The following is a 14,706-nucleotide window of genomic DNA, read 5'->3' as shown; positions in this document are numbered from 1 at the left end:
ACAAGCTGCTCATTGGGAAATGGTTGAAGGGAGTTTGGTGGATACTGGGTTGAATGCATTTCTCCAGAGGCTGAGTTAATGACGTGGAGCAAATTCAAGCCAATTGGAACGCATACTGGCCGACACTTACTATCTAATGTTCCTGTGACCAGAAGTCTACCTCCCCAAATCTTCAGAGCATCAATAATTTCTCCTCGGGTACAACCTGGATTGTTATTTCATAAATTATATGGTTAGTTACCTGTTGCTCTGCAACACCTTACCCCTAAACTTAGTGAATTAAAACAGCAAACATTTTTTATCTGTTTCTGTGGGTCAGAAGTGGAGGTGCGGCTTAACAGGGAGTGTCTGCCTTCACAAGGCTTCATTCCAGGTGTCGTCTGAGGCTGTGGCCTCACCTGATGATTCGACTGGGGAGGGGCCAGTTCTTAGACCGCTCGTGTGGTCACTGGCAGGATACAGGACCTCGCATGCTGTGGGTGAAGGCCTCAGCTTCTCACTGACTGTCAGCGAGAGGCCCCCTCAGGGCCTTACTGGTGGGTCTCTTCACAGCATGGTGACTGGCTTCCAGCAGAGCCAGCAAGAGCAAGTAAGAGGTTGAAGAGACAGAAGGCAGTCTCTGTAACCTAATCCTGGAAATGAGTCACTAGGCTCAGCCCTCACTCAGCAGGAAGGGTTCATTTACAGGTAGGGTTCCCAGGAGGCAGGTCCATGGGGTCATTTTAGAGATGGCCTGTCACAGGGTATGTGTATTTTTAAATTACTTAGCATGGTGTTATCTTTGTATAGACATGTTGTGTGACCATTTAGACTAAGAATTGGTCTAACTATACTCTTAGCTTGAATATTATGTTCACATGTTAAGTCTTCCTCAGGATGAACTGTGGTTAGATCTGCCTCTCCTTTTTTTCTTTCTCCCCAAGACTGTGAATGAGAGCTGGAATGCCTTAGCAGCCCCGTCAGATAAGCTATATTGCTGGAATCCCAAATCTACATACATTAAATCACCACCATTCTTTGAAGACCTGGTAGGACTTTTTTTTTTTTTTTAACAAAATGAGTGCTTCAAAAAGTTTCTTGGTTTGTAAAATCTACTTGATTAACCAGTACCCTCGCTTTGACTACCTACTTTGTTGAAACCTTTACAAACCTGAGCAGATAACACTGAGGAGAGCTTGAGGAAGCTGGGTTATTTGGCTGGAGTGGGCCTGTGGTTTGTCTGTCTAGGGCTTCCACGTGGCTGTGCAGAGACCCCTGGAGATCAAGTGTCACTGGGATAGAGACTCAGTAACGTCTGAGGGGGACTGTCCAGGAGAACAGGCTCTAGGACCTGCCGTACTTCAGCCTTACACCCTTACAAACAAGGGACGTCTTCTCTGAAACTGATGATCAGGAGTCTGTGCTCTCCCAGTGGGAGGAGGGGATGAGAGGATGTGAGTAGAAGGCAGAACTCCTGCCGTACCCAGCATTTGGGACCTTCTCTGGATGTGGAGGAAGAATGTCATTTGCAGCATCATCCCTTTTGTTTTTGAGGGGATAGTGCCAATACTTCCCCTCCTTCAAGGATGAGATATGAATATTTTGGATAAATTCACTTGCTTTACTAAACACCCCTGATAAACCCAATAAAACTAGAATTCTCTATGTGTTGATGTGGGGCTATCATCAGGGTCAGATCCGTGGACCACTACTGTTGAGGCTCCCCTGGTGATGCGTTGGAGAAAAGCCAGGCAAACACTGACTTCCTGTGTTCTTTGCTAGACTTTGGATCTTCAGCCCCCTAAGTCTATTGTGGATGCCTATGTGCTATTAAACTTGGGAGATTCAGTAACAACAGACCACATCTCTCCAGCTGGAAACATCGCAAGAAACAGCCCTGCTGCTCGCTACTTAACTAACAGAGGGTAAGTAATGGGGTTGGGGGAGGCCTGAAGACAAAAGGGACAGCATGAGGTCGTTAGTCCTCTTTTCATGAGGTCTGTTTGGAGGCAGACTCCAGTTTTTCACTGAACCCTGGAGCCTGAAAACCAATCACTCTGTTTGTAGCTTTGAAGCTACTAGAGAATCCACCAGCACATGGAGACCTTCTTTTTGAGCAAGTCTACTTATTAGACTTGGCTATCATCCCTGCCACCAGCTTGGCTGATCATTTATGTACAAGGCTCTTCCCCTGTGCGGTCTGGTTATACTTGAAGCACTTGGCAGGGGTTTAACCAGAAGTGCATTTACATTTCCTGGTTGAGAGACATATGTTGTGTTTTAGTTTACTGTTTATTTTGGCTGCGCTCGCTGGGTCTTTGTTGCAGCCCATGGACTCTCTAGTTGTGGCGTGTGGGCTCTGGAGCGCACAGGCTCAGTAGTTGTGGCATATGGGCTTGGTTGCAGTACGTAGGATCTTAGTTCCCTTACTGGGGATTGAACCCAGGACCCCAGCATTGAAAGCACAGAGTCTTATCCACTGGACCACCAAGGAAGTCCCAAGAGACATGTTCTTTACAGAGAATAGCTTTGAGGATTTGCAATTTACACATCCATTCAGCAATCCTTCAGTCATATACCTATTTTAACAGGTATTACACTCATATTGACTTCCCTAGTGGCTCAGACAGTAAAGCGTCTGTCTACAATGCAGGAGACCCGGGTTCAATCCCTGGGTTGGGAAGATCCCCTGGAGAAGGAAATGGCAATCCACTCCAGTACTCTTGGCTGGAAAATCCCATGGACAGAGGAGCCTGGTAAGCTACAGTCCATGGGGTCGCAAAGAGTCAGACATGACTGAGCAACTTCACTTTCACTTTCACACTAATATTATATACTGCTATTTAACAAACCCTGAGTCAAGAAGATCCCCTGGAGAAGGACATGGCAACGCACTCCAGTATTCTTGCCCGGAGAGTCCCCATGGACAGAGGAGCCTGGCAGGCTATAGTCCACAGGGTCGTGAAGAGTCAAACACTAAACCACCACCACAGTGCACCAATATCAGTCAGTGTCCCTCCCAGATCTGACTCCTTGAGATTCGTCTGGGGAGATGAACATTCCTGGCCCTATCCACACTTGCTGAGTCACCTTCTTCAGAGTCAGGGCCCAGACCCAATATGAGAAACAGAATTGAAGCTTTTTTTTCTTTTTTCCCAGTGGGAGAGGACAGCTACCTTGCCCCTCCTCTCACTTGCTGGGCGAGTAACCCATTCTCTTCACAACTTTCCCCTTCTCTCACGCGCATTCAGTCTCTGCCTTTTTCTAGTGCATCCCATGGGACAGTCTGTTCATTCAGACCGAGATATGCGTGTTGTGAGTTTAAGAAGACAGCCCAGATCTAACGGAGGTGAACGCACAGTGGTCTGTGTCGAGATTTTTCTTTAACTTGGGGCAACTACTTTTTAAAATGCATGGCAACTGCCCATACACAGATAGCGGGTTGGTCAAAAAGTTCACTCAGGGCTGTCTAGTGTTAAGATGGTATGGAAAAAGCCAAACAAACTTTTTGGCCAACGTCATACATACAAGATTTTAACATTTATTTGTTTTATTGTTTGGCTGGGCCGGGTCTTAGTTGCAGCATGTGGGATCTAGTGCCCCGAGCAGGGATGGGACCCGGGCGCACTGCACTGGAAGCCTGGTGTCTTAGCCCCTGGGCCGCCTAAGGGAGGTCCTCATGTTATGAGCTTTTATTTATTTATTTATTTTTTAACAGTGTTAAGCATCTTTTCATGTACGTATTGGCCATCTGTATGTTTTCTTTTTTTTTTTTAACAAATGTATTTATTTTAATTAGAGGCTCATTACTTTACAATATTGTATTGGTTTTGCCATACATCAACATGAAACCGCCACGTGTGTACACGTGTTTCCAATCCTGAACCCCCTTCCCACTTCCCTCCCCATACCATCCCTATTATGAGCTTTTAAAGGGATGATTCTGTCTTGAGTGGGAGATGCAAGTCCATCAGCAAATAGAAAAGGGCAGATGTTCAAGGTGGGTCGGTGATTCCTGCTCCTCCCCTCACCCACACTGCTTGGGACACGCTGCCCACCACCTTGTTCCCTGAATGTTCAGACAAGGCCAAGTACCCCTCTGCCTGAGAGCCTTCGGGTGAGCTCACCTTTTTCTCCTCTTGGATGCTTTTCCCCAAGATACCCTCTTAACAAACTCCCACGCCAAGTTCAAGTCTTCCTCCATAAGGTCATGCCCACCGTACTGTTTCTTGCCCTGGCCTACTTTTTCTTAGGTATCAACCACAATCTAGTAACACTTGTGTAGGGTGATCTTTTAAAAAAACGTCTCTGTCTCTACCTTCTAGGATGTAAGCCCTGTAAAAGCAGGGATTTGCTGTATCCCAGGCACCTGACGGCTCCTGGCATGCAGTTGGTGCTCAGTGAAAAGTTGTTGAATGAATGAATAGGAAAGGCTTCTAAGGACAGAGAAACTAGAGAAACAGAGTTGAGGCTGGAAGAAGAAAACTAGGAAGAGAGAAGTAACCAACACCTTTTTTGATTGGTGGTTATTGATAGTCTTTAGAGAATAGCATGAAACGAAATATACCTTTCCCGAAAAATACATATCCACATTTGGACATAATTTCAGGGGTTCATAGACACACTTACCTACTCCTGAAGCCCATGCGTAGATTCTCAGTCTTAAGAATTGAGCTAACGAATAAATCATCAACACACATGGCTCCTAGCATTTTAAGAAACAGCCCAGTGAACTGGTCACTGTTCATTGTTAAGATGTTGTTCCTGACATCTCAAAACATCCTTTTGTTCGGACCCACAGACCAGACTTTTCTTTGATTTTAGGACCAGCCGTTCTTGTTCTGCTCCTTCGTCCCTGCCCTGCTTTTGATCTTACAACAATACTAAGTCATGTTGCCAGTTACGTGTTTTTTAATTGCATTGAGTTCCTGGACAAATTTGAACTTACTTCTGTTTAATTTATAGAATGTATTTTATGTGTCCCCCACTCTTGGCTCCACCAAACTGACCTACCCGGAGTATTCCCTTTGCTTCCTTTTTTTTCCCACCCATTTTTAACATTTTACTTTTAATGAAGCTTTATAGGCTACCTTACTGAATAAATAAAATACTCTTATTAAAGTTCCTCCCGCTTGCTCTACCCAGACTTATAAGACTGTAGGTTGCTGCTGGGAGGCTATAGGTTCACCATCGCACGTGCTGCCTCTCATCGTGCCCTCGGTTGAAGCTATGGTTTGAAATAGTGTTTCCACCTTGGAGAACAAGACTTAGTAGACTTACAGAAACACCTAGGTTTGTGATTTTTACCCCTTTCATGGTGTAAGCCAGGTTTCATCTCTCAGTTCCCTAAACCAGCTTCTCTCCTGCTTTCGTTATCAGCCTGACTCCTCGAGAATTCAACTCCTACGGCTCCCGCCGAGGGAATGATGCCATCATGGCTCGGGGGACATTTGCCAACATCCGCTTATTAAACAAATTCTTGAACAAGCAGGCACCGCAGACTATCCACCTGCCTTCTGGTGAAATTGTGAGTATGATGTCTGTGCTCCCGCTAGAGCCAGCATTTCTCGGGCTCTGGGCGCTTCAGTGCTTGCACTGCCACTTCCTCTTGGGTCTTATTTTTTCCCACACCTCATCCTACCTCCTGCTTTACATAACCCCTCTTGCCAAGCGTCCCATATATGTAGAGTTCATCCCTAAAGAAGAGTCCCTTTAAACTGAGAGACCTTTTCCTACTTAGAGATTTCTGCTTCATGCTTTAACTAAATCTAGTTTCTTAAGGGTTGAGCTTAAAAAGCCTCCGATTGAGGTTTCATCAGTTCAGAATACTTGAAGGGGAAATTCCAGGTTAAGGTGGAGGATATTTCCTAAGAAGTGCTGTTTTATGACTTCAGTAACATTTAATCAATCATACCTTAGGGAAGGAAGGATACAGAGGACTGTGCAGGCCTGCTTGGGTCCCAGTAGGAACCCCGTGGAGTTGGTTTATTAGAGCTGGAATTGTCTGTTCACAGAGGGCAGGCATCGGGAGAGGTGGGAAAGCCTGCCCTTGGAGTCAGACAAGCCTGGGTTCAAGTCCCAGCTCCACCTCAGACCAGCAGTGGAGCCTTCTTCAGCAATCTGTCTACCTCTCTGAGCTTCACTTTTCTTACTTGCAAAGTAAAATAATATCTGCTTTTTAAGGTTCTGAGGCTTAACCCTGGGTGGCATGCATGCTTCAGTCACTTAGTCAACTCTGCAACCCTATGGACTATAGCCTGCCAGGCTGCTCTGTCCATGGGAATTCCCAGGCAAGAATCCTGGAATGGGTTACCATTTCCTACTCCAGGGCACCTTCCCAACCCAGGGGTCAAACCCACATCTCTTGTGCCTCCTGCCTTGGCAGGCGGGTTCTTTACCAGTGCGCCACCTGGGAAGCCCATCCCGCACAGAGCGAGTGCCCAGGACGTGTTTGTTCAGGGCCCAGCAGGGACAACAGACGAGTAAGTGAAAAGGGTACAAACTCGTGGTGAAGTCCCCAGGAGACCAAGGAGGGACTTGCAGTTAATAGACTTTGAGGGCCTCCGGGATGCCAGCTGTCATGGTGGGATCCCTCATTGACAGCCCTACCGTGCACAGAACTCCTAGTCAGACGGTTAGTGCCTCAGCTTAAATAAGGAGACAGCATCAGAGATGAAGAGACATTGGAGTCAGGCCTCGAACTTGAAAGACGGACCTAGACAAGAAACAGAGGAATAAAGAGAAAAACAGATAATGCACAGAGTAGAAGAAAACTAAGAAAAACAATTATTTCGTCAGAGTGATAAGAGATGATTTTCTGTTGGTATAATCAGAAGACAAGAAGGAGCTCTTTAAAAGAAAAAAAAGTCCCTAAAAAATTTCACAGGAAAAGTTGACTAGTTGAGAAAATCTTCCAGAAGGTAGAAAGACAAAGGGGAAATTAGGAAATGTAAGAAAAATCAAAGCCTGAACCGAGGAGGACCAGCATCTGACTGAATAAAGATGCTAAAGAGAACAGATAGAATCTGAGAGGAAATTGTTAAGAGTTAACACAAGAAATTCTTCAAGTGCAAAATCTGAGATTCCAGATCAAAAGGTCCACTGACCACACCCAGCCACATGATTAATACTCACTCCAGGTCACATCACTGTGAAATTAAGAACAGCAGAGGTAAGGAGAAGATCTAGAAACTTCGGAGAGGGGGAAAAAAGCTTACGTGCACTCTTCTGGGGATCAGACGCACTCAGGGCAACCCAGGGCCTTAGACTGAGGAAAATTGTTGGCACTCTAAAGTCTGTATCCCTCATACGACCAGCCAAGTGAGGGTAAAGTAACAACACAATCAGATATTCAAAAGCTTTAAAAATAATCTGTCAGCCCCAGTCTCAGAAAGCTACTTGGTAATTGTGTTCCACCAAAACGAGAGAATAAACCAAATATAGGGGAAGATGTAGGATCCAGGAAAAGGAAATGCAGGGAATCACCAGGATGCCGGGGAAGGAAGTCTCCTCTGTCACATGAACACGCCTCAGAGAGTCAGCGCTCCACACAGGAATGAGGGCATAGGGAGTGACCCCACGTGAAAAAGACTTTTAAAGTAAATTGCCTGACAGATGTGAATGTCTCCAGAAAAGACTTATGTCGATACTTTAGGTAGTATATTCATTAGTTAATTGGTAGGGACACAGAAACAGGTGAACACCTGTGCACACACACATACAAATTTATTATTTCCAGTGGGAAAAAATTTTTTTTCAATTGCCAAGAAAAGGAAATCTGAGTCCATTATGTGGCTCAGCTGTAAATAGGATGTACGTCATCAAAACATATGGCAAAAAAAAAAAAAAAGACAGTGATATTAGAAGGCCCTGGAGAGGAGAGGTTGGGAGGGGGAGGGCCCTACAAGAGAGGTAGTTGAAAGAACTAAATCCTCTAAGTAGGAATTTAATGGATAATAAAAAAAAGGAGAAATGAACTGACCGATTATATACTTAGGGATCCAGAGGTGAGATATCAGAAGAAACCACTAACTTTATGCTTTCTTTAGAAGAGAGGGAGAGTGCAGGGAGCCGATGCTTTATAAGCTGCTTGCTACTCTCAGTTTGACGCACACAAGAGAAAAGCCAGGAGCCCGGAATTCAAACCTGCCGAGTCCACACAGCTGGGTTCCACAACCCAGCCGCTCTGCCTTGGGCTTGTCAGCTCTGTGGTAGTTTTGAAAGCACTTTAAGACACACACTCCCACATTCTTAATATCCAAACTAGTAATAGATACCTCTGAAAATATCGGGTAGGTTGTTTCTTTCCTGGTCTTTGAAAGCATCCAGGCTTTTTGGTTAGACAGAGCAGGCTTTTACTCTGTTTTTTGTGTTTTTTTCCAACTGTTTCTATATTTGTGAGTTCTGTTCATCTGCAGACAGACAGAACCCTACTTAGATTTAGGCAGTGCCGTGTGACATTAACCACAGTCTCCATCCTTTTACCACAATAGTAATTTGTGAAAGCCTACTTGAGAGTTTGATTATATACCTTTCTAGAGCTCCTTTCAAATCAAACATTCCTTTGGACTCTTTGGAGGGGTCTTATTTTCTGACTTAAGTAGTGACAAAAAAAAAATTTCATTACTCACCATCAATGATATCACCTGTCTTTGTGAAGCCTCAGCTCAGCAGAATGTTCAGAGTTCCTATGAGAAACAAACAAATCTGTTTGTTAAAGCTGTTTCTCATACATACTAAGAGATTCCTTATCCCTTTCTTGTCCTTTATTGATTGGTGCTTCATCAGTGTTTCTACTATCGTTTCCTTGACCTCCACGTAGGAGGGTGATGAATAAAAGTCTGCATTTTTGTAATTTCCAAACACGTGACCTTTTTTTGTGTTTGGCCACCCTTCACAACTGACCATCACCAAGTCTCTGGTACAGAATCAAAACCCAGATTTAGGTGGGATTATCTGCTTTTGCTTTAAAATATTTTAATCAATAGAAGAGTTAAAAAAAAAAAAACTGATCTAATTTCCTTTTTCCCCCTGATGCCCTAGGATTTGAATGTTTTTCTAAAATTAGGACAATAAGGCATTTCACTTAAGAGTATAAAATTCAATTTGACAGAGGTAAGTATTAATAGATGGCATTAACTGGAAATTTGTAGACCAGGCAACTGATTGGTTGAGTGTGCCATTGAATTTACACTGGCTTGGCCGACTGCAGACACTCCTGCATGGCCCCCCAGGACTCACTGGCCTCTGTCTACACGCTGTGCCTTTACTCTGTCAGTAAAACCTTCCTCCTCTCCTCCTCAGCTTGATGTGTTCGACGCCGCTGAGCGGTACCAGCAGGCGGGCCTCCCCCTCATCGTCCTGGCGGGCAAAGAGTACGGCTCGGGCAGCTCCCGAGACTGGGCCGCCAAGGGCCCTTTCCTCCTGGTGAGTAGGACACAGAGACAGCCCTGCAGGCAGCTGCCCCCCTAAACCAGAAGGGAAGCTGGGAGCGAGGCTTTACTTTCCAAGAAGATGCTGTGGGAGAGCAAAGCAAGCTCGGGGAGGCGTGGACTGTTTTCTCACCTCTCACTTGGTAGATCGGGGCTTCCCTCACTGAGTGAAGTAGAGTCACCCGCTTCCCCACCATCGAATGTTGCTACCCTGAGAGCCATGGATCTTTGGGTGTGTCTGTACAGCAGTTGAGGGGAGGATCTTGAAGTCTATGAAATTACATCCAGAAGTGTGGGATGTATGTCTTTTTTTTTTAATGGGGAAAGTTTCATAATGCTCTCAGGTTAGCACCTGAAGCTTATCTAAGGCCCTTGTCCCAGGTCAGTGTGAGGAGTAAGCTGCGGCTACTGCCTTGTCTGTTAGGTTCACAGAAGGGAAAACATCAGGAGCCTGAAAGTGAAAGTCTCTCAGTCATGTCTGACTCTTGCAACCCCATGACTATACAGTCCATGGCATTTCTCCAGGCCAGAATGCTGGAGTGGGTAGCCGTTTCCTTCTCCAGGGGATCTTCCCAACCCAGGGATCGAACCCAGGTCTCCCACATTACAGGTGGATTCTTTACCAGCTGAGCCACAAGGGAAGCCCAGGAGCCTGAGCTTTGAATAAACTCAGGGAATGCACTTTTTACAGCTGCTTTTCATTGCCAGTGAATGGTCTGCGTAAGGGCTCAGTTAGAAAAGGAAGCCCTCTCTGTGTGTAGACAGCTCCTCAGAACCTTCAGCCATTTCAGGGCTTGACCCGTAAGCTGTCCCTGTGGGAGGGGGCCCCACAGGAGTTTTTACCTCTGGCCCCTTTGCTGGCCATGAAAGCAGGGCCAGTCCTAGTGCCTGGCTTCAGTCCTCAGGGGGGGCGCAGAATAGCTTAGCTGATATCCGTTCAAATAACGATGGCTTGAGCAAATCACTGCACTTGGCAGATGCTAGGTCAGTTGATATCCACAAGTGCAGTAAAAAATACATGGCTGTCTTGCAGACAGCCCTCCAGATGCCCAGGTCTTATCAACACCCGCCCCACTTTTTTTAAGTCCATCAGTTTGCAGTGGAGGCGGAGTGTGGAGAAAAGATATGTTATTAGTTGGTAATTTGTCGAAGGCCTGCTTTTTCTAGAAAATGCTGAAAAGAACCTAAGAAATTACAAAAGGAGGGATTTTAGGAAGGGACCCGGGCACTGGCAACAGCAGTGAGAGCAGGAGCAGTCTGGGGCTGGGCGGGAAACAGTAAGGTCTGGATAGACGAGTCCTGGCACAGGGGGGCTCTTGAGTCTGGTGGGGCTGCACCAGCCACAGGGCCAAAGAAAGAGCCTGGCTACGGCGAGAGAGGCATCAGTGGTCTCACAGAGGTAGGTCTCACAGAGGAAGGCTCTTACACATCTGAAGCATCGGGGGGCGCAGCTGACTGCAGGCAGGACACACTTCTACCCCTGGGAGCAGGAGGCAGCTCCTCCCATTTATTAGAGCAGGGATTGACATCAGGTTGGCTGTCAGTTACCAGGGAAACCAGAGCTGGGCCATGTCCCTCATAGCCCCTCAAGTAACAGCCATCAGAGGGTAAATGTTTCCCTTTAATGAACTAACAGGTGGGGCCGTCCTGGCTTAAGGGGCAGAGGGCAAGCACGCAGGTGAGTAGGGCGGAGGCGAAGCCGGACCAGGAAGCCGGACCAGGAGAGCAGCGGGTATACAAAGAACAAGGGAACAGCCCTCTTTTAGGGTCCTGACTCTGCAAGTGTCAGCTTCTCTACAGAACTGCCCTGAGTTCTGTCTGCCCAGACAGCCGTGCACACTTCCTTCTGTAGCTGGCCAGCCTCAGCCACGTTGTCCGCAGGCAGAGAGGGCCGGGCAGTGTGACCTGCAGCCCCACACAGCCCTCCTCACAGAGCTTGGGGCGTGAATAACCTGTCTTTACAACCATTGCCCCTTCCCCCCAAATGAATACACAGTACATACGTACATAAATCTATACAAAATACCTACTGTCATAAAGAATCTGCTCTTTTAAATCTGTACTTTTAAACTTGGAAACACTTTGTGATTTAAAAAATACCTATGCCCAGATCTCATTCCCAGACATTCTGGTTTGGTTGGTAAGGTGAAAGGCCTGGACGTCTGGATTTTAAAAGCCTCCCCTGGTGATTGTAATATCAGCAGAGTCTTAGAACACCTCTGTCTAGCCATGGTTCTCCAGACTTAAAAGAATCCCATCTTCTCCCACCCATGCTTCCTGTAAGAGATTCTGATACAGTAGATCAGGGGTAGTAGGTACCCAAGAATCTACATTTTTTAACAAGCTTCCTGAGTGACCCTGATTCAGGGGATCTGAAAGGATGTTGAGAGCTTTTACGGGTATCTTAATATTATATTACAGTTAACTAATATTTGAGATTTGGGTATTTAGTTAATCAGGTATCCTGGTTTACTGATCATTGCTGTATATTGTCACTTATATGTTATCAATAAAATGTACTTTATAGGAAGCTTTATATCAAGATTATATTCAGTGCAATTTGATCCTTGAAACAGGAGGTATAAAAGCGGCACACAGCAGGTGATCAATTCCTTTCTCTGTAGTATGTTCTGAAAGTTGTGTTTTGATTAAATCTTCTGTGTCTGCTAATACAGCCTACAATAATACCGAAATTCAAGGGGGGAAATGAATTTTCTTTGTGTTTCTTTGTAGTGTGGTTTCCAGACACAATGGGAGTTTGTATCACAAACTAAGTGTGTGGTTAGACTTGGTGGGTTCAAATATCTGACAGACCACTGACTCCCAGGGCGCGGGGCCGGTACCAGTGTCTCCGTCCAGGGTTGGTGGAGGTAGAAGCAGAGAGTTCATTTCATTGCCTACATGCTGCTTATCCAGTGGAGGCAGTTGGTCAGCTACGGTGCTATTTATAATGACAACATTTTATGTAAAGGATTAATTGGTACTTAAGAAGAATTTAGGCAGGAGAAGAGTTTTGACTTAAGAACCCTTTTGTAAGGTGTCTGTGTATCTAAAGAAAAACTGTGTCCGAACTACTTACTCTCTTGGTTTCTCAGGGAATCAGAGCTGTCCTAGCAGAGAGTTACGAGCGCATTCACCGAAGTAACTTGGTCGGGATGGGGGTGATCCCTCTCGAGTACCTCCCTGGGGAGAATGCAGACACCCTGGGACTCACTGGGCGTGAACGATACACTATTAGCATTCCAGAAACCCTGAAACCACGAATGAAAGTCCAGATCAAGGTAAGTCAGTGCCTTTCCAGGCCAGGTCCAGCTAAAAGGGGCCCCGTGTTTGTCATCAGTCTTTTTTTGTTTGTTTGTTTTAATCTGGTCACACTGCAGGTCATGCAGGATCTTAGTTCCCCACCCAGGGATTGAACTCATGTCTCCTGCATTGGGAGAATAGTGATGAAAAGCTCAGGGACAGGGCGTTTAAAACACCTTTTTATGATAAAAATGTGAACAGACACACTCACCCCATCCCTGCACCTCACCTCGCCCTGGCTTTGATTAGCACTGAGGTGAAAACGACAGATCAGCTCTGGGTAAGCCGAGGATGAAGTGCGCCACCGTGGTCCCAGGGTGATCTAGCCGCCCAGGCAGACTGAGCTGCTGAGCCGTGTCCCAGGGCGAGCCTCTGGGCCAGCGCCTAGGGGACAACCTTAGTGAAGTGCCTGCTGGCTGCCAACACTTCCTTCCTTGGGCCGTCCCTGGTGAAGGCTTCGAAAATATTCCGAATCGCTAGTAATTGCTGCCCCAAGAGGCTGTTTCTAATTCTCCAGTGTCTCTCACTTGCATCACAGATGCTCTGCAGGGCTTTACCTTGTAGATCAGTACCTGGGGCATCTTGTTAAGTAAAACACAGCTTACTGCTCAGCGGGTCTGGGCTGGAGCCGGCGGGCACCTGCTCTGGGTGCTGGGTGCTGCCAGGGCATGGACTGCACTTGGAGGGGCAGTCTGAGGGCTGGCTCGTCTCCTCCCTCAGCAATTCTCTGCTTATCCATCCTCCCAGCTGGATACCGGGAAGACCTTCCAGGCTGTCATGAGGTTTGACACCGACGTGGAGCTCACTTATTTCCATAACGGGGGCATCCTCAACTACATGATCCGCAAGATGACCAAGTAGGCCCTGGTGTCCCAGCTGCCCGGTGGCAGGAGGAAGCACAGCGTCCGCAGCCCGCAGGCCCTGGGTTGGCAGCGTCCCCGCCCCAGCCTCCTCCCCCGACCCTCCCCTCCACGCAGGGGTGCTGCCTGCCCAGGGCGCCCTGAGGCTCCAGTGTGGATCCTGTGCACACAGAATCAGCAGTTTCTACATGCTCTATTTTTGTTAATCTTTTTATCTTGTTGTAGAATTGGGGAGCTTAGAATGGTGGGACTGTCACTTGTGCCAAGAAGGGAGAGTTGAGCCCTTTAAGGTCACTGATCACTGAATGTTGATTTTTCACTCTTAGCCTCTAATGTTCAGGTGAACACACGTCCGTCTCCTGCCCAGTTTCTGGCTCCTCTCTGTTACCCTCTGCTCAGTGAAACCTTCCCCTTGAGAGTCCTTCGCCTCTGTGTGCGCCACCAGTGTTAGCTGACAAGGCAGAGGGGAACGTGTTCGCACGTGGTGACTAGTCCCTGCACCCCGCCCTTTCCTCCAGTGAGTGACCCAGGCACCTCATGAACAGCTCAGACACTGAAGTTTTTGCTTGTGTACCTTTTGACAGATCCACACTGAAGAAATACGGAGATTTCTTTCAGTAGTTTCATAAAGTTTCCCTAGAAAACTTTTCATATATCAGGAGGAGAACTTTGGAGGTAGTTTTGGTGGAGAGAGATGCAGAACATTTCTAATTTGAATAAGATTAAATCTATTTTCAAGGAAAACTTTTTGACTTTGGTATTGAATTCTGCTGCGTGCGTGGCCCTCATTTTGTGGTATTTAGAGCAGAGCAAATTTCAGACTGCAGGTTCCTGAAGTCCGAATGATCTTCGAGTTTTGTTTGTTTTCCAAAAATATATTTATTTGTCTGTGCCAGGTCTTAGTTTTAACATGAGAACAATTAGCTGTGGCACGGGGGATCTAGTTCCCTGACCAGGAATTGAACCCAGGCACCCTGCACTGGGAGCACGGGGTCTTCAGCCACTGGACCGCCAGGTAAGTCTCTCGAGCTCTTTTTTGTAACCACATCAGTAATATGCAGGTCAAATGGCTGTGTTGAACCTCATTTACAAGCACACAAGACGGTAGCAATAGCCTGGGAGCAGTGACAGTG

The 14,706-nt window shown here is 46.6% G+C and overlaps 1 protein-coding gene across 1 annotated transcript in view; it reads left to right on the top strand.

Annotated features, from left to right (window-relative positions):
* The window catches only part of ACO1 (aconitase 1, soluble), a 63,584-nt gene extending 49,267 nt beyond the window's left edge, over positions 1–14,317 (top strand). Inside the window, exons 16-21 of the mRNA XM_010839605.1 lie at positions 924–1,028; positions 1,762–1,904; positions 5,359–5,506; positions 9,283–9,405; positions 12,506–12,691; positions 13,461–14,317. Coding sequence (XP_010837907.1) covers positions 924–1,028; positions 1,762–1,904; positions 5,359–5,506; positions 9,283–9,405; positions 12,506–12,691; positions 13,461–13,574 — 819 coding nt within the window. The 3' untranslated portion in view covers positions 13,575–14,317. The remainder of the gene's footprint in view (positions 1–923; positions 1,029–1,761; positions 1,905–5,358; positions 5,507–9,282; positions 9,406–12,505; positions 12,692–13,460) is intronic.
* The last annotated feature ends 389 nt before the right edge of the window (positions 14,318–14,706 follow it).

This window comes from Bison bison, unplaced genomic scaffold (assembly GCF_000754665.1).
Source record: "Bison bison bison isolate TAMUID 2011002044 unplaced genomic scaffold, Bison_UMD1.0 scf7180017864123, whole genome shotgun sequence".
In the NCBI taxonomy this organism is placed as follows: domain Eukaryota; kingdom Metazoa; phylum Chordata; class Mammalia; order Artiodactyla; family Bovidae; genus Bison; species Bison bison.
This window is presented reverse-complemented; position numbering and strand designations above follow the sequence as displayed.